Raw genomic sequence first — 18,626 nt, 5'->3', positions numbered from 1 at the left:
GTGGCACAAACTTTCTGGGAACCAGAAAGCATAGACAACCATCTCTAGCCTCAGTCTCCAAGGAGCTTTTCTTGATGGGTTAGACATGTTATATTAGGGTCATACTGTGTTTGAATCTTATTCCTGACAGCATTGAGGGGTTTCCTTGGTGTTCTCTGTGCAGTGTGACTAGGAGTAAGTGCTCTTGAAGTTATCTTAGACAGACTGAGAATGCCTCTCTTCCTTCTGCCTCTTTTTGTTTTCTCTAAGATGGGCTATGGCAGCCGAGCTCTGCAGCTGTTACATATGTACTACGAAGGCAGGTTTCCTTGTTTAGAGGACAAGGCCCTTGAGACATCACGAGAAATCCACACTGTGAGCAGTGAGGTAAGCATGCTTCAGCAAAGTGTCTGTACTGCACCCAGGGAGGATTGGTCTCTGGGGTTTCGGTATATGCCATCCAGAGTCTACACTCTTCCACTTTCGGAAGGTGGCTGCTTTCTCCAGCTTCACATTCAAGGTGAGGTCATCAGCCTCCTCCTGGAGTGTGGTAAGAATCGCAGCCATACCTAGGGTATGGTCCTGCGGTGTATGCGTCACACCATCTCACCAGGTGACCGCTTCAGAGTCCTCCTCGGTAGCACAAAGCCAGGCTGCTGGAAGCACTCCCTTCTCTTGATAAGGAGGAGCAGTGCTAGTGTCGGAAGGCTTTTCACACTCACTGGCTGATCTTCACAGTGTGCCTGTGCTAGAGCTGGGGCAGAGGAAAGCCAGACTTCATGCTAGATCAAAACCCTACTTTATCCCTTTGTAAATTGATGAGTCATTGCCAAACTCTGTCCTTTTTTGCATTCTAGATTCAGAGAAGTATAATTCCATAAATGGCTAGCTGTTTGGGGATGATGGCTTGACTCACTTTTTGTTGTATGCTGCGGGAGGAGATGTGAGAAGGTCACATGTTACTCTCCCCTCTGAGTGGGTGGTGTCTCTGCCTCTCCCTAGGCTGTCAGCTTGTTGGAAGAGGTCATCACTCCTCGGAAGGACCTGCCTCCCCTGCTCCTCAAATTGAATGAGAGGCCTGCAGAGCACCTGGATTACCTGGGTGTTTCCTATGGTTTGACCCCCAGGCTCCTCAAGTAAGTGTTTCCCTGCTTCCTAGAGTGACCCCCAGAAGATGTATGGGCTGTGTTTCCCTTTGTAGCCAGAATCTGTGTTTCCATCTCTGGTTCCTTGCTCTTGCCCACTATTGTCCCTCCTTATCTCTCAGCTGCTCCCCAGGGGATATACATAGTTCCCTGTCATTATCTTTTCAGATTTTGGAAACGTGCTGGATTTGTTCCTGTCTATTTGAGGCAGACCCCGGTGAGTGAGGCATGGGGGAGAGGGTGGGTTAGGATTGGGCCTTGCAATGGGCCCAGGTCTGTGCTTGTACAGGACGATGTGCCTCCTGCTGCTATATCCAGGGGCACCCTCTGCCTCTGCAGCAGGTTCCTGTGGCAGACACACGAGAGCCAGCCTTCAATGGGGACCTCACTTTGATAACCCCACTCACTGGTGGCTAGCCATAGACCTCCAAAACAAAAACTAAGGGTGGAAGGCCGGGAGTTTGGCCTGGTGGTTAAAGTGCTTGCCTAGTATGCACAAAGACCCGGGTTCAATTCCTCGGTACCACATACATAGCAAAAAGCCAGAAGTGGTGCTGTGGCTCAAGTGGTAGAGCCCTAGCCTTGAGAAAATCCAGAGACAGTGCTCAGGCCCCAAGCTCATGCCCAGGACTGGCAAAAAAAGAAAAAGAAAAAAAAAAAAAAACAAAAAAACTAAGGGTGGAGAATGTACCTTCCTAGTAAGAGCACTTGCCTAGCAGGCCCAAGGCCCCATGTTTGATCTCCATTATGCCAAAATTAAATAAGATAATAAAAAAAAATATCAAACGACAGGAAGATGAGTGAAAATTTGAGTGTTGTGTATTAGAACGGCACATCAGAGATGAGCTGGTGTTTGTCAGTGTGCTTGGTCACAAATTTAGCTGTGGAGTGTGAGGAGGATGCAGACTGGTGAGCTTTGGTGTAGATTGCTCTGTCCTGTGGTCTCTGGCTGAGTGTTGTTCATTGTGACTTGTTGCTGGCATTATGTTCTGTGAATGCTCTGCAGCGGAAAACCATTATGTGTTAAGCTGCTGGACTGGGTTGTTCAACAGCAACCTATAGTCATAGTTGCTATTTTAGCCCCTGAAAAAGTCAGTTTGTGCATGCTGGTTGTCAGCTTTGAACTCTGGATATGGCTGTGGAGTTGGTTGCTGTAAGATACCATATGGAGTTTAAACATTCATGACTCCGAGTTTACAATCTACCTGAAAGGAATGTGTGCCTGCTTTCTATGGGTCCAGAGTGCAATTTAGAGAAGATTCTGTCTTGTTTGCTTCATTTCCATGGTGGGCTTTAGGAAGCTGCCTTACGGAGTGAGTTTCGGAAGCCCAGGTTGTGCACTGGGTGATAAGGAGTGAGAAGTGGGACTCCTGCTGTAGGGCCCTCTTGCGAGAAGGAAGAAGAGCCTAGGGTGCCTTAAGCCCTTTTCTGCAGGCCTGCCCTTTGCTACTGATGAGCTGTTCAGAAGACAGGGTTCTTGGTACCAAGTAGAGATGTGTGTTCCCTAGAATGACCTGACAGGAGAACACTCATGCATCATGCTGAAGACGCTGACTGAGGAGGAGGAGCAGGAGCAGGGAACTTGGCTGGCAGCCTTTTGGAAAGGTGAATATGTCTGGTGTGGGGGGAGGGGGCAGGACGTTGCGGGCATGTGAGTGTGTGTGTTCATACGTGTGCCTCCAGACGGCTAACTGGTTGTGCCCTGCAGATTTCCGAAGGCGATTCCTGGCCTTGCTGTCCTATCAGTTCAGCACCTTCTCTCCTGCTCTGGCTCTGAACATCATTCAGAACAAGAATGCCGGGAAGCCAGCCCAGCCTGGTGAGCGTCTTGTTTGGAACTGAGGCCTGGTTCTAAACCTCAGCTCTAACCCCTGTGCTGCCTTGCCTCCGCAGGCCCTGCCCTATCTAGGCTGTGCCCCACTGTCGTCTTGCACTGCCATCTTATACTTCATGACAGGACTCTGGGCCATGACTGAATGTCAGAGGAATTCACAAGCAATTAGCTGTCGAAGCTGATTGAAATCCTGAGTTTTGGGAACTTGTTCATCTTTGGGGCTTTGTTTCCTCATGAAATTGTAGGAAGAATGTGCTACCAGCCATCTGTAGCCAACATGTGGACATGCTTTTTGCACATAAATTGCTGCTTAGAATAGTTAAAATTTGAAGAATTTAAAAAACGCCAAAGGAATCATTAACAGCTGGTCTTCCCATGTATACATGTACACATGTGGGTTGTGTACTCTTTTTTTGAGTTTTAATGGAATGTATAATGGAAAATGTGTCCTTACATTTTCTGAGGAGCTGAGTCCCGAGGAGCAGCGGCTAAGTGGGGGAAAGGTGCTGGCCTGTCCTCCTAACCCCTAGGGCACAGGTGTCTCAACTGAAGTACTGGGTTGGGAACTCTGAGCAAGGTCATATGCCCTCTGTCTGCACTGCTAGCTCAGGACTGTGTTGGATTTGTGGCCAGCCACTTCTAGCTGGCTTCTGTTAGGCTGCTGTCTCTCACCATCGGCAGGGAGGGCACCAGTCTGCCTGACAGCCCCCCTCCCCCAACCTGTGTGTAGCCCTAGGCCGGGAGCAGCTGGAGGCACTCTTCCTCCCCTATGACCTGAAGCGGCTGGAGATGTATTCCCGCAACATGGTGGACTATCACCTCATCATGGACCTCATCCCAGCCATCTCCCGCTTGTATTTTCTGAACCAGCTGGGGGACCTGGCCCTGTCCGCCGCCCAGTCGGTAGGTCACCTGATGCCAAGGTGAGGGGCATTGGGGTGAGTGATCTGACATAGTTTTGTGCCTTCGGCTCCTGACAGGTCTGATAGGTGGGCAGCGGTCTCCTGAGGTCTGAGGTTGAGTGATGTGTCTGGCTGTATGCTTTATGAGCGGATAGCTGCAGTTCGAGCCCATGTTCCTTCCATTTCACTGTGTTGTCTCAAAATTTAACTTGGCCCTACTGGAAGCCCAGGATAGCCCTGACTTTGCAGTACAGTTGTGTAGCAGGCATTTGTCTGGGTAGTTAGAGTGACAGGGTGGTGACAGCTAGCTCTGGTGACTGGTACTCAGTGACTTGTAACAGGGAAGAGCCTGTCACTCCAGCTGATTTGTCTTCCTTCAGGCTCTTCTCTTGGGGATCGGCCTGCAGCATAAGTCTGTGGACCAGCTGGAAAAGGAGATTGAGCTGCCCGTGGGCCAGTTGATGGGGCTTTTCAACCGGATTATCCGCAAAGTTGTGAAGGTAACTACTTCTGAGAGCAGGTTTTGTAATAATACCACAGACTCACTCTGTGTTTGAATAAGGATTACTATTTAGTTATGTGGTTATAGATAGACGCGCGCGCGCACACACACACACACACACACACACACACAAATTTAGCTATCTATCCACTGTTGGGGATTTGACATGTATTGATTCTCTGGGTCTGTGACCTTACTATGAGGATCTGGGCTCCTGAATTCAACAGCATGCCTGTGTGTCTTGGGGGAGCACCTTTAGGACAGTAAGTCCTTGGGGATGCATGAGGGAGCCCCTGCTGCCACTTTATCTTCTTTGTGTTGTCTTTTGTAGCTGTTTACTGATGTGCAGGAAAAGGCCATTGAGAAGCAGATGGTGGCTGTGAAGGACGTTGTCATGGAGCCCACGATGAAGACCCTGAGTGATGACTTGGTACGTTATTGTTGAAGACCTTGGGATTTCCCTCTGTTGCCATTGGCCTTTGAATGCAGCCTGTCGTCGTTGTTGGCGGCGGCGGCGGCGGCGGCGGCCTCCTCCTCCTCCTCCTCCTCCTCCTCCTCCTCCTCCTCCTCCTCCTCCTTCTCCTCCTCCTCCTCCTCCTCCTCCTCCTCCTCCTCCTCCTCCTCTTCCTCCTCCTCCTCCTCCTCCTCCTCCTCCTCCTCCTCCTCCTCCTCTTCTTCTTCTTCTTCTTCTTCTTCTTCTTCTTCTTCTTCTTATTGTGATGTATAGAGGGGTTACAGTTATATTTGGATGCAGCCTGTCTTCTTTCCCTTCAGAAGAGTCCTCTGCCCTGAGCCAGGACCAAGAGAATGTCATGTTTACCCTGCATATGTCAGTGCACAGGACCTAGGGACTGGCCTCCTGTTGTGAGTTCAGGGACCCAGCAGCAATTGTTATAGACATTATTTGGCCTCTTAGGTACTTTTCAAATGCACATTTAATATACAGACATTAAATCCTAAGAGCTACCCATAATGTTTTTGAGGATAAGCTAGGAGAAGGAAATGTTCCCTTGTTATTGGCATTTTCTTCTTTCCCTTCATCTCTGGTACTTTTCTTCTTTCTGGACTGACCTGTTCTCTTTGCGTCCTTTCCCACAGGATGAAGCAGCCAAGGAATTCCAAGAGAAGCACCAGAAGGAAGTGGGGAAGCTGAAGAACATGGACCTCTCACAGTAAGAGCCCTGCTCTGAGGTGTAGAAGCTCTGCCTCAGCCTCTGCTGCCCTCATGGTGTCTATAGGTTTCTTCTAAGCCACTTCCTCCCAGGTGCCCTGTACACTGTATCGGGCCACCCGCAGCTGAAAATCTCCTCACTGACGATAAAGAAATTGCAGAGCATTTGTTTTTTCCAGACCTCCCTGTCACTTTGGCTTCCAAGAACATTTCCTAGATCCCTCCAGTTTCGTGTCCCTTACAGAAGGAGGATGTTAAGTGGATAAGCATCCACTTTTACTTCTTTATATTTGGCTTTGGTGTGTATATTTGAGAAAGGATTCTACTGTACAGTGCTCAACTCTCCACTCAGGAGCCCGCTATATACTAGGTATCCTGTTCCCTTTTAGAATTCAACTCTAGTGTTTCCTTTGCCCTCACCCCAAGAGCCACTGGATGTGGCAGTCTTGGCACACCAGGATACTACTGCCACCTTAGAATCAGTGTCCTGAGCCTCTGTGATCTTCTACTTGTGACAAGCGATAGTTGCTGGACTAATGAGGCTGGGGATCCAGATCATCAAGCCGTCTATAGCTTCTGCTTCAGCTTCGCAGTGCCGGATGTACAGGAAGGGCAGATTGAGGATGACTGTTCACAGGGACAGTGGCAGGAGGCATGTTTGGTGGTAGTGACTCAGGTGGGAAGTGGGGATCAGGCTGCCTTCTTCAGAATGCCCTACTTAGCCCTCCCTGTCAGCCCTCTCGTGTGACACTTCTGTCCAGTGGGGCTATATCTCAGCCCTACCGCGTGCCTGCCCCCTTCTCTCTGTGCTTCAGATGCTAATACAGTCCTGGCTTTTTGACAGAACTGTCTGAAAAGAGTGTTTTCTCACTATATTTTCTAAGTGTTCTATTCTCCTCTTGAGCAGATTTTGACAGTTCTTTGTTCATAGATACATAATCCGTGGGGATGATGAAGAGTGGAATGAAGTTTTGAACAAAGCTGGGCAGAATGCCTCCATTGTCAGTCTGAAAAGGTAAGGGCCTGGAGTCCTGACACATCTAGTGAACTCTGGCTACATAGCTTTCTGTGGGAAACCCTGAGAGAGGTGTCATGGCTAACTCTTTACCTTTACAGCGCATTCACAGACAAGTCTGCCATCTCTAGGCTGGTGCTCTTCCCTCCTAGGCATCCCCAGAGGCCAGGCTTGCACCTGTTGGGAGCAAGAGAGCAGGCTTATATTGCCTATGCTAAAGCACTGTCAGTCTCAACAGCCGGCACAGTGTGCGTGCGTGCTTGCGTGCGTATGTGAGTGAAGTAACCAAGACTCAAAGGGGCTTAGTGACTTCACAGGAAGCCTAGCCCATAAGAGGCACAGCTGGCATCTTGGTGGATGTGATTACTGCAAAGCCGCCATATTATCCTCTAAGACAATTTTAGGAATTGGGGATCTTAGAGTCCCTTTTATCTGAAAACTCATGAATGTTTATATGGGTCATATCTCTTGCTAGTTCCTGTACTAAGAATTAAAAACAGAAAATTAAAAATTATCTGTTAGGGACTGGGATCTCATGCCCATAATCTTAGCTATTCAAGAGGCTTAGAACTAGAGAATTGTGGTTTGAAGCCAGCCCAGACAGAAAAGTCTCACAGACTTTTCTCCAGTTAGCCAGCAAAAGCCAGACTGGAGGCATGTCTAAAGTGTCACAGTGCCTAATTGAGAAAGCCAGGGGGGGAACACAAGTAACATGGGATTGGTTCTTTTGTTGTTTTATTGTGCTTCTTGGGGAGTAAACTTGGCTTTGCACATGACAAGCAGCAAACCCTTTACCACTGAGCCTTAGCACTCTGTCATTAAACATTCTTTGAAGCCTTGCTTATACCTCTTTTAAGAAGTATTTTATGTGGTAGTGGCTTCTGTTGCATTGCTCCCTCTTCATAGGGAGTCCTGTTCCCAGGGTGTAATGCCATGGAAAAGGCTCTTCCCCTCTTGGGGCCTCCTTCCAGGGAAGGGGTAATTGCCAAGCAGTCCCTGCACTAGCCTGTCAGGAGTCATTCTGGCCAGTAGCAGGCAATATTTCTAGGGTGTTTATTTCAAAAACAAAATAGCAACAGTGTGTCAGAAAGGACTTCTGGCTTTCCTTGACATCTCATGTCTGTGTGATACATAGGGGTTTTTGGAAGATCTTGTTTGTTTTCCAGGTAACTGGTAGTGAGTAGTGGAGGGACCCCTGTTGTGTTGCTTAGATGTTTCTAGGTCTCAGGAGGCGAGAGTACAGCACTAAAAAGAGCCTGGGTTTCATGCATTGCTCCGCATGCTCAGTGCTCTGCCAGAGCAGGAGCTGGGCTGGGTGCAATACCTGCCGCTGTTACATGTTTTCAGATCACTCAGGCAGACCCAGCAGAGCAGTCTGAGGGGTGTTTCAGATCTGGCTGCTTCATTCTTTCTCTATTCCTTTCTTTTTTTTAATTTTTTAATGTGTGTGTGTTTATGTTTTAGCTCCAGTGAAAAGAAAAGGAAGCTGGAAGCCAAACAAGAACCCAAACATAATAAGAAATTGAAGAAAAACAGAGATACAAAGAACAAAATGGATGTGAAGCTGAAATGGAAGAAATAGTGCAAAGCCTGGTTGTCAGGCCAAGCCATGCGGAGACCCCCCTCACCTCCTGAAGCACCTCTGACTGGGGGGATAGCCTCAAGGGCCCCAGCGAACAAGGACGCCAGCCGGGGATTTCCCACAGGCCACCTGTCTGTGGCCCACTGGCTGAAGGCAGGCATTCTCAGCGGGTCTGTTTAGAACTTGATGCCTGGGCACAGCTCTGCACTGCCACGCAATATTCCCAACTCTCATTTCCCACAAGACCAGCTTTTCAGCCTCACTTAAACACACGGGGAAGCCATGCTGGTTCTTGTTCCTTCTCAGGTCCTTAACTGCACAGCTTTCCGACGATGCTTGGAGGCTGCATTGCTGGGTCTCTTCGTGGATTGTCTCAATTCCCTGAGGCCTGAAGCAGCAGGACCTGGGGCATCCCATGGCTCTGCAGGCCCCTGGTGTGTGCTGGACTCCGGGTCTGCTAATGTGTCTTTTGTTCCACACCTGCCCTTAGCACCCCAGCAGAGCCTGAGACTTTAGTCTAAAGTGGAGTACAACATCTGAGTCCTTACGACCTATTATGTCATTCTTTTGGGAAAATGTTGGGAAAAGGTCCCAACATTTTGTGTCTATTTTTAATAACATCCTAGAAAAACCATTTGCCTGGGGTGCTTATAAAATGCACATCTGTGAAAATTGCCGTTTCCTCTCGTGGGTGTTGGCTGACAAGGCCACGGGTGCAGTGCAGCTAGCATTTCCCAACTCAGTGCTTATGGGAAGCCTAGCCAGGTCTGAATGATGCCATGGGCATCTTGAGAGATATGGTGTGTGTAGAGATCAGCTAGCTACTGCCAGATCCTTTAGGCCGTCCCGTTTGTTGGATGGCTGTTGTGTGGTGGCTTCACACTGTGTTGGTTGGTGTCATGTGATGGGTTATATGCATGCCTGGTACTGGTGTGTAACCTGGGCCAGTAGAGGTCTAGTGAAAAGACTGGAGGAGAGGGAAGCTTCTAGACCATACTTACTAAATGCACCACTTGTGGACTCACCCCAGCTGGAGAAGCTCAGGTCAGTGCTGGTCCCTAGGACAATCAGGACTCCGTGTTGAGGCCTTTGTGGGGGCTGCTGCTTCTTTCATGGACGCTCCATTGAGTTTGTTGAGAAGAAATGGGAAAGAAATCGTTTTCTCAGGTAGATGCCCAAGCCTACTCAGGACTTTCTTCGGAGAGTGTGGCCAAAACCCGAATCTTAGGAGATCAGAGCTGGCTGGTTTTCTAGAAGTTTCACAAGCGTGTGCTCCTCAAGGTGGGAAAGGAGCCCTTTGCTGTGTCCTAAGATTTGTCCACTGGCACTGCTCTGGGTGTAAGGTGAGGAGGCTCTGAAGCCAGACTACCTACGAGTGCTTGGATTCTGATTTTCTATGGGTCTCGTGTCCCCTCCCTGTGGAACTGCCGCAGTCAGTGTCCCTCCCAGAAGTCAAGTGGAAGGTTTCAAGTGGAAGTTTTTTCATTCACTATGCAAATGAAAAAATAAAAAGTCAATCCCTGCCATTGGGTGTGGGGAGGTGGGATCTGTGAGAGGTGGTGGGGTCTGGAGAGCTCTGCCCTCCATTAGTGGGCTAATCTATTTCTGGATGAATGGCTTCTCTCCATTGTCTCTGCTAGAAAAGCCAGTGAACCCTGAAGTGCTGCAGACTTGCAGGCTCGCCACCAGCAAGGCCTGCATCAGATGGAGCACTTGACTTTAGACTTACCACCTCCACAGCAATAAGACTGATTTTCTTAAGCCACTCAGGCTTTTCTGTTACAGCAGAAAGCAGGCTGCGGTGGGCATGTGACTTCACCGCCTGGCTCAGGTTCCCCTGTGGGTGGTGGTGACCGTGCTTGCCCTAGCTGTGGGGAGCAGTGAGGAGAGAAGGGACAGTGGCTGGTACATAGTAGGTCCCTGTCACATCAGCTAGACAATGAGAACTGAGCTAGAAAGAGCCCCGTGAGGATGGTGGAGCCCGCGCTTTTCAATTGGACCTTGTAGTCTTGAGTAGCAGATGCGATGCCTTTACCTTTGTCTCTGCACACATAAGGGAAGCAAATGTCCCACTCATTTCTTTCAAAACATGTGTTCTCTGGAGACCTCTGCATTTTGTGTGTGATCTTGGGTCTCCTTCACACCCCAAAGGGCGTGCCTCCCCCAGACCTCACCATCTGGGCCCCCGACAGTGAACATCTGTAAAGCTTGCCGTCTCTGGAGAGGCCACTTGTGAAATGAATTCCTCTGGGCTGGGCCCGCTCTGCATGCTGTCTTTAGGATGGGGTTGGAGCTGAAGAGTTCTGAACAAAGGGGGTTTCTAGATGACTTCCCCACCTCTAGGCTGGGGGCGGGAGGCGGGGGGAGACGTGGTGATGGCCCGCTTCAGTGCTTCCCTTACTCATCTGCTGGCCATCCCAGAGGATTTAGGAGAGAGCATGGGACACAAAGGGGCTGCTGAGACCGGCAGGAGGCAGAGGGGTGGAAGTAAGTCCATCACCTCAGACAAATGTAGGCTCATTACAATACAGAAGCTGCTGTGCACAGGAAGAGGGGTGGGGCTGGAAGGCTGGGCCTGAATGGGCCATGTCAGACTAGGTTGGATTCTGTGTAGAGCTGGTTAAACATCACAGGGATCCTGCAGAGGGACTGGGAAAGACCTCACTGCCTGGCTCTGATGAAAGAAAGGCCGATCTCCCTGCGAAGGGTAACGGAGGAGCCGGGGATTCAGTGTTTGTGTGTCCCAGGCTCTGGCTTCCAGGCTCGTGGATCTCGTGTGTCAGGTGAGGGTCATTGTCCACAGAGCACACACCTGTGTGCCTTCTTCAGCCCTGGTTACTCCAGTGCTCCTGGGAGGAGTTACCTTGGCATCTTGCTGCTGAAGCTAGCAGCCGCGGGGCTCCCCCAATCCTGAGTAGTGGCCCTGAGTTAGGAGGCTGCTGGGATAAAGACTCACACTTCCGCTGCCACTGGAGTCTTAGCTTCTGGGAAGAATATTGTTTTTTCTAGTTATTTCTAAAGCTTGTTAAAGACCGTGTTTCTAGTAGGGGCAGGTCTAGAGGGGGCTCTTACATGTCCCTCTCCCCAAATTACCCCTAAACTTTCAAGCCCTGCCTGTAGCCAGCACATCACCAGATCTTGCGGTTTAGGCAGAGAACAGCCCCGGGGTGGACCTAGAGCCCTGAAGGCAGCCGCCCCAGATGTCAAATTCTCCCGAGGCTCTCCACCACCTTCACCAAGTGTTATGAGGAGCACACTTCTGTCCGTGGCCCCGAGAGGGCGCTGTGGCCTACACTGCAGGCCTGCCTCCAACCAACTCTGCTTGGCTCTCACCCTGCTGTTCTTCAGACTGGCTTCTGAGGTCTTTTATAGTCCTCAAACATGGAGTGTTAAGTTTTTTGTGGCCCTAGAAATTATTCTTTCTGTTCTATACTTTACTTGTTTTTTTTTTTTTTTTTTTTTTTTTTTTTTTTTTCCAGTCTGGGCTTGAGCACTGTCCTTGGATTTTCTCAAGGCTAGAGCTCTACCACTTGAGCCTCAGCACCATTTCTGGCTTTTTTCTATGTATGTGGTACCGAGGAATCGAACCCGGGTCTTCGTGCATGCTAGGCAAGCACTTCAACCACTAGGCCAAACTCCCGGCCCTTCTGTTCTACACTTTAAAACGTTTCTGTGACTTTTCACTTAAAAAACAAACAAAAACCTACAATTTTCTTGAGAAACCTTGAGCCTGAGTCACTGCCACACCATACTCCCTTATCTCTGCTGGAGTCTCTGTGGTGACCTATCCATCTAGAGCTCAGCAAAGCCCCAGGCTGGGCCTGGGGACAGCTCCCCTGTCCCAGTCTTCCCATGGAGAGCCCTGCACACTGCTCCATTCTGCAGTCTGGCTCCTGTTCAGCCCAGTGGCACATGCCTGCCCAATCAGCCATCAGTGAGTGGCTGAGGGCCTGGGGAGGGGTGAGTGCAGGTAGCACAGCACAGGTGTCATGGAATGAGCTCTAATATCTTCTGGTCCTGTTGCAACCCTCCCCAGCTCTGAACTCCAAGCCACCCCTTACCAGGAATACTGAGGCCAAGTTCATGTTATTGTTTATTGTTAATAAAACCATAATACATTTACAGTAAGTGACATCAATGTTACAGTATCATACAATATTACAGCAATAAAATAACACCTATTCTTTGTACATCCAGCTCAAGCACTAGTTGAAAATATTTACCAAGATTGTAAGTCCCTGGGGTGGGGATGGGGATCCAAGTTGAACCAGGAGACACCTCCTGAAATGCCCAGGTCTTCTGGTGAATAAATAACTTCTAAAGTGCAGCCAGGCTGCACCTCGAACAAGCTATCCTGGTGCTGTCCCAGTGTCTGGTCTAGGAACAGGCCAGTTGGTGGGAGCCAAGACCACAATGGGTGGTGGGGCAGGATGTGATGCTCGTCTTCTAGCCTTTCCCTCCCATCAGTATTGGGACTTCCATGCTCAAGGTTCCAGTCCTGAGTTAAAAGAACCTTGCACTCTAGGCTCAGTGGGGGACCACGGAAGTGCTGTCACCCCAGCTGACAGGAGGCCAAAGTCCAGCTTGAGGTTCCTTGGTCTGCCCTTTTCCTTTGGCCCTGAGCTTCAGCAACAAGAGATGAGGCTCCCAAACTCCTATCCTGTACCCTTTTGCACCCTGAGCTCAAGAACCAAGACCAAAGTTAGCAGCCCTGAGAAGGGGGAGTGGGGACTAGATGCCCGGCCTCCATAGATGGTTGGGCCTCCATAGACTCACAGTGCCAGGCCCATAGGTTAGGCCTTTCAAAGGCACAGCCTGGAGAATGGACCCAGGGTTTTGAGCAGCCTTCCTCAGTGATATTTAGGAAAGCAAATGCAGGTTTTTGCATTCAGTTGTCTGGGGTGCAGAGAGAATAACATTTTTAGGGATGCCCACATTCCCAGGAGCCTCTGCTGGATGGGGTGAGCTGGTAGCCCAGGTGGGTCAAGACCTGCTGCTGAGGGTCTGCAGAGAAGGGCATACAGGAGCACTGAGCAGTCCTCAAGGTGCAAATCCTAGGAAATTGCAGACACAGGTCACCTTTTGGCCACATGTCCACCTTGCCTGTCACTGGGCAATCAGACTTGGGCATCTGTCTACCCAAGGATAGATTACCACCAGTGGGTGAGGGCCCTGGGAGAGGAGCTTGGCTCCTAGAGGGAAGCCCACCACCCCCATCACACTCGGGAGGTGACGTAGACAGAATGCACACGCTCGGCCAAGGTGCTCTGCAGGTCCTGCAGCGGGTCCAGGCCCTGGACTTTGCTGCTGCGACTGTAGATGAGCTGCCGGAAGGCATCCTGCTCCAAGAGGGCTTTCATGTGCTTGAGGAAGAAGCCCTCACAGAACAGGGCCAGCTCAGGGGCGTTGTGGATCTGTGGGCAGGGAGATGAAGGGTGAGGCTCATGGTTTCTGTACAGCCCAATCTGAAACTCCCCACCCCTGCATGGGACCCGCCCCACAGGAGGCGTTCCCTGTCTGCTTCTTGCTGCCACATTTGTGGCATCTCTTGCAAGTGGGACCTAGCTGAGCTCATGTCCTAGCTGTGCCACCAAGAATACTACTGAAATCCCCTGACAAGTTCTGTGCCTTGTGTTGGCGTGTGCGCCTTGCTGTGTGACAGTCATTTCTACTAGACTTGCAGTTACCTTCCTAAGGCCAGGCGCTGTCTGCCTCTGGGTATCTGGCATCTAGTGTAAGAATGTTCATGAGACTGTTGCTCTGTACTTTTAAGTCAACACACACCAAATAGCTGCCCTGGCCTGGCTCTGGGTGGTAGTTGCCCAGACGGTGACCTCTGCCTGGTTCTCTTAGAGCTAAGGTTCTGGGCTGGGAGAGACTGATATGGACAGGATAAACCAGCAGACTACAGAGAGGTCTTAAGGCCGTGAGGGAGACAGCCTGGTAGAGTAATGGGGTGGTTCTGGGAGCTTGGTGATATCTGCTGAGGAAGACAAAGTGCTGGACTTGGGAAAATGGGAGGTTGTCACAGCTGCCAAAGAGCAGAACGCAGTGGCGTGCTCAAGTGAGGGGAGAAGTGGGTGGGACAGGGGGTCTTGGCATGTAATGGTAGCTACTTCCAAGCAGCTACCATTGCTGGTGTCTGGTAGTCTTTGTACTTCTGAAAGAGCCTTGTGGCTGGAAGTAGGGAGACTGGCTGATGCAAGTCCCTGAGACAGGGAAGGAGTGGCAGAGCTGGGACAGTGGAGATGGAAGAGGAGAAACTGCCGATGTGATTCAGAAGTGGATGGCTTAGCTGGGAGGTGGTTTTTTTTTGGTGGGGAGGAGTCATGGGGCTTGAACTCTGGCCTGGGGCTGTCCCTGAGCTCTTCAGCTCAGGCTACCGCCCTACCCTTGAGCCATAAGCCCCACTTCCCATTTTCTAAAGATTAATTAGAGATAAGAGTCTCAAGGCTTGTAGGCTTTGTATTGCCCAGATTGGCTTTGAACCAAGATCTTCACATCTCAGCCTCCGGAGTAGCTAGGATTACAGGCGTGAACCACCTCGGGCTAGCTGGGAGGTTTTTGTTTGTTTATTTTTAAACTTTTGAGGTGTGATTCTGTGAAAGGGGTAGTGTCATTTGCTGAGCTGGAGGAGACTGCAGGGGGGGTGGGGCAGGACCCAGGGACCTGACAAGAGCGAGGAGGGGCTGTTGGGCAGTCCCCACACAGTGGCTTCCGCTGGGAGGAGTGAGCAGATGCCCTGGGGACAGCACACTTGGGCAGCACAGTGGCTGCTTCGGTGGGAGTTGCTAAATCCCCATAGCCATCCAGGTGGCTTAGCCACGTGCCTCCTCACCTGTCTGCAGTGGTGCAGGTTCAGGCCCAGAGGGAGGGGGTGGGAGTGAGCAGAGTGGGAGGGGGGCAGTATGTCACTGGAGGAGGCAGGATAGCCCAGCCCTCACCTTGGCATATTTGTAGGTGTTCACGGCACTCTCCACGCTGAGTGTCTGGGAGCACAGGATCTCGCAGTGCCTCTGCAGGGCATCCAGCTGGAACAGGCTGGCAGCTGACAGCAGCTGGGAGAGAGGTAAAGCAGACTTTGGGGACTCTGGGCCAGGCCTGTGGCCCAGACATCCTGGAACAGAAGGCTTCTGAGCGTGTGTACCCTCCTCCCCAGCTCAGGCCTAGCATCCCTGCTGGGCCTGACTGAGGAAAAGTGACGGTGACCTTGATTTATCTCTGCTTTAGGCCTTCCGGTATTAGCAGGAGACACAAAATGATCTTTCTGACCTTAAAAGGTCTTCAGCTGTAACGTCAATGCTTCATCCACATGCGCTTCTAAACCCAGCTGTCCTTCCTAACATGTCACTGTGGCCCCAGAGGCCAGGTGTCCACAGCTCCCTGTCTCAGAGCCATGAGAGAAACTATTATGTTGGGGAGCCATGGGGGGGTCCTCTGAGGCCACCATCCTCCCCTTTCCCTTCAAGTGCTGTTTCTGAGAGGGCATAAGACCTGCAGAGAGAGAGATAGTGCCATGGGTGCACAGTGAGGGGGGGATATGGCAGCTGGGGCCCTTGTGCCTCACCTCCAAGATGTCAGCAGTGGGGATTTCCATGGACTCTGTCCCGCCATAGTACAGATACTGCATCATCAGCTGTGGAGGGAAGGGGCCTCATGTGAATACACACCAACACAGGCTGAGGTCCATACATGGCTCCAGCTGCTCCTCGGGGGGCCGCTATGCCCTCTCGTCCCTCTGTAGGCCCCTATCACCACGCCTCCCTCTGCTCTCAAATGCTGCGTTCCCCAGAATGTGACCTCCACAAGACAATGCTGAGACCCGCTCCTGTCTCTGTGACCAGATCAGGTCCACATATTGGTTTCTCTTCGGTTTCCATGTGGTTCCAGCCTCTCGGTCCTCTTAGCTCTTCCCACCCTACTCCACAAGGAAACATACTACTCCTTGCTTACTTCGTCTAAATTCTATATGAACCGAGTGTGGTGGAGCAAGCCTGTATTCCAAGCACTTGGGAGAATGAAGGATAAGAATTGAGCCCATCCTGGGCTACATAACCCAAACAAAACATTCTACGTCTGGAATGAGAAGGCGGCTGATTTTCTGAAGGCATGGCTAACTTCTGAAGGCCACACCCCAACTCCCTGGCTGGGCCTGCCTGAGCCTCTAACCATACCAAAGAGAGAGGCCCACAAGGGGGCTAGTTATATTTAGTTCTCCTCAGTTCCAAACTCTGCCCTCATGCCCGAGCCTGGTGAGGCTCCCAGTTGGAAAAAGAAAAACAATTCTCTTTGGCTGGGGAAACAGCCCAAGCTAGGTGCTGGCAGGAATCTAAGTAAACAAGGCTCAGGCCAGCATGGGTGAGGGCTGCTGGAGCGGCACCACTGGGTCTAGGAGAAAGATCAACCGCTGGCCTCATTCAGGTACTGGGCGCCTCAGCCTCATCCCAAAGGGCAGTGAGGCCCCCTCGGCCACCTCAGCCCCAATTACAGCCTGCCTGTCCTGCTCTGTGGCGCATGCCTAAGGCAGGCCAAGGCCTTGCCTCCTCAGCCCTTTGGGTCAGGCAATGAATGGCCAACAGGGCAAAGGCCTAGATCCTGGATGCCCCTGGTCCAGGTTTGGGACTAAGTGGGTGGGTCAGGACTACAGGCTGTTGCAGCTCCTTTCCTGGGAACTGGGTTTGGCAAGGCCTTACCAACTGTGATGCATGGATCCCCGAGACCACTAGATTGTACAGGAGTCCGTAGAAAGCCAGATAAGAATGGTTTGCTGAGAACCTTGCTAAGAGCAGAGGAGGGTTAAATTTACAGAGGCCTGGTCATGTGTGGGTTACCTCCTTCATAAAGCAGGTTGTCTATGGAGCTGGGCTTACTGCCAGAGGAAAAACCAAAGGTTTTCCTGCTACCCTGAGGGGGCACTGGGAGGCAGACTTCATGGAAGACAAAGACTGCTAAGCCCTATCCAAAAGGTAGGCTGGCCTGCTCTTCTGGGCTATCCTTTACAGGCCTGGGTTTAATCAGAGGGAACCTGCACCATCAAATACAATAGCCAATGGACACAATGGATTCTGAGCATTGGAAATGTGACCCATGTGACTTAAGATGCATTGTGTTAAGTATACAGTAGAGTTTGAAAATAGTGGCATAAAAGTTCTCAATTTCTAGCTGGGTGCTGCTAACATCTGCAATCCTAGCTACTTTGGAGGCTGAGATTTGAGGATGGTGGTTTGAAGCTAGCCTATGAGACTCTTACCTCTAATTAACCACCAAAAAGCCAGAAGTAGAGCGAGCTGTGGCTCAAGTGATAGAGTTCCAGCCTGGAGTGAAAAAGCTCAGGGGCAATTTTCGGTATTTCGGTACTGAGTGTGTACATGCGTGTGTACACCTGCACACACACACACACAGACACACACACACACGTGTGTTCACACACAATAGTATCTCAATTTCTTACATCTATTACAAGTTGAAGTAATCTTTGAATTATATTGAGTTGGATATGTTAAAAGTATTTCCAGTTTTAAAAATGACTTTGAATCTCCTAATTATCCATTTTGATAATCTGTTACTATGTGACTCCTTGGACCTGTCTCCTCCAGAAAACAGATAAGAATGACCTTTCTCCTCCCCTCCATGCTGAGGAAGCTGCTGACATATGGGGGGACGTTTCCAAAACCTCAGGTTTTGTTTGGGAGCCCTGATCCTGAATTGAGGGTTTTAGATCAACAAAGCCCCCAAACCAAGAGTTTCAGACACCTCCCCCCACCACCCCGCCACACACGAATGGCAGAGATGCTGGTGAGAGCCCAGGAGAAGGGCCAATCTCAGTGCGGTGGTTAGACCTCTCATCTTTCTTTACTTCCCCACTGTCTTCAAGAAGTCAGCAGGGGCAGCCGGTCTATCCTGACTCCAATTTCCCCGCCTTGGGCTCTTTAGGTGAGCAGATAAATGTGCATGCATTTCCCTAGCAGCAGTGGTCACGGGCTTGCACACACGCACATGTGGCCTCACTTTCTGCCAATCCCTGTTGCCCTCTGGGCCCCGCCTCCTGTGTCAGCACGGCTCCACCCCCACCTCATGCTTCGGCTCACCTGGACTTTGCCCATCTCAACCAAACAAGTTTCAAAAAAACCCAGCTGCCCTTCTCTAGGGAGTTTGGGTCAAGGGCGGGGGAGGGAGGGAGAGGAGAGACTGCCACACTTAGACTCTGGGTCTCTCCTATGTCTAGTCCAGTCACCATCATCCCTCAGTTGGAGCCTCAGAAGCTCCTAGTCCTCAGGTAGTCACCATCTTCTGTGTAGTCCCTTCCGCATCTTTCTTTTGTTTTTGTCTTTCTTGTTGATCATGGGCTAGAACTCAGGGCCTGGGCACTGTCCCTGAGCTTTTGTACTCAATGCTAGTACTTTACCACTTTGAGCCACAGCACCACTCCCATTTTCTGGTGGTTAAATGGAGGTAAGAGTCTCATGAACTTCCCTGCCTGGCTGGCTTTAAAACAA

The 18,626-nt window shown here is 50.6% G+C and overlaps 2 protein-coding genes across 3 annotated transcripts in view; one reads left to right on the top strand and one right to left on the bottom strand.

The window, feature by feature from the left end:
• The window catches only part of Nat10 (N-acetyltransferase 10), a 35,552-nt gene extending 26,820 nt beyond the window's left edge, over positions 1 to 8,732 (top strand). For both annotated transcript variants that reach the window (XM_090347899.1, XM_090347898.1), the window contains exons 19-29: positions 250 to 366; positions 982 to 1,115; positions 1,293 to 1,341; positions 2,633 to 2,729; positions 2,833 to 2,943; positions 3,689 to 3,861; positions 4,241 to 4,360; positions 4,694 to 4,792; positions 5,461 to 5,534; positions 6,465 to 6,548; positions 8,013 to 8,732. In XM_090347899.1, the coding sequence (XP_090204025.1) occupies positions 250 to 366; positions 982 to 1,115; positions 1,293 to 1,341; positions 2,633 to 2,729; positions 2,833 to 2,943; positions 3,689 to 3,861; positions 4,241 to 4,360; positions 4,694 to 4,792; positions 5,461 to 5,534; positions 6,465 to 6,548; positions 8,013 to 8,130 (1,176 nt within the window). In that variant the 3' untranslated portion in view covers positions 8,131 to 8,732. The remainder of the gene's footprint in view (positions 1 to 249; positions 367 to 981; positions 1,116 to 1,292; positions 1,342 to 2,632; positions 2,730 to 2,832; positions 2,944 to 3,688; positions 3,862 to 4,240; positions 4,361 to 4,693; positions 4,793 to 5,460; positions 5,535 to 6,464; positions 6,549 to 8,012) is intronic.
• Positions 8,733 to 13,249: 4,517 nt separating this feature from the next.
• The window catches only part of Abtb2 (ankyrin repeat and BTB domain containing 2), a 157,638-nt gene continuing 152,261 nt past the window's right edge, over positions 13,250 to 18,626 (bottom strand). Inside the window, exons 15-17 of the mRNA XM_090347897.1 lie at positions 15,698 to 15,766; positions 15,075 to 15,188; positions 13,250 to 13,544 (exon numbers count right to left, since the gene is read on the bottom strand). Coding sequence (XP_090204023.1) covers positions 13,347 to 13,544; positions 15,075 to 15,188; positions 15,698 to 15,766 — 381 coding nt within the window. The 3' untranslated portion in view covers positions 13,250 to 13,346. The remainder of the gene's footprint in view (positions 13,545 to 15,074; positions 15,189 to 15,697; positions 15,767 to 18,626) is intronic.

Source organism: Megascapheus bottae, chromosome 16 (genome assembly GCF_031878675.1).
Source record: "Megascapheus bottae isolate mThoBot1 chromosome 16, mThoBot2.hap1, whole genome shotgun sequence".
Taxonomy (NCBI): domain Eukaryota; kingdom Metazoa; phylum Chordata; class Mammalia; order Rodentia; family Geomyidae; genus Megascapheus; species Megascapheus bottae.
This window is presented reverse-complemented; position numbering and strand designations above follow the sequence as displayed.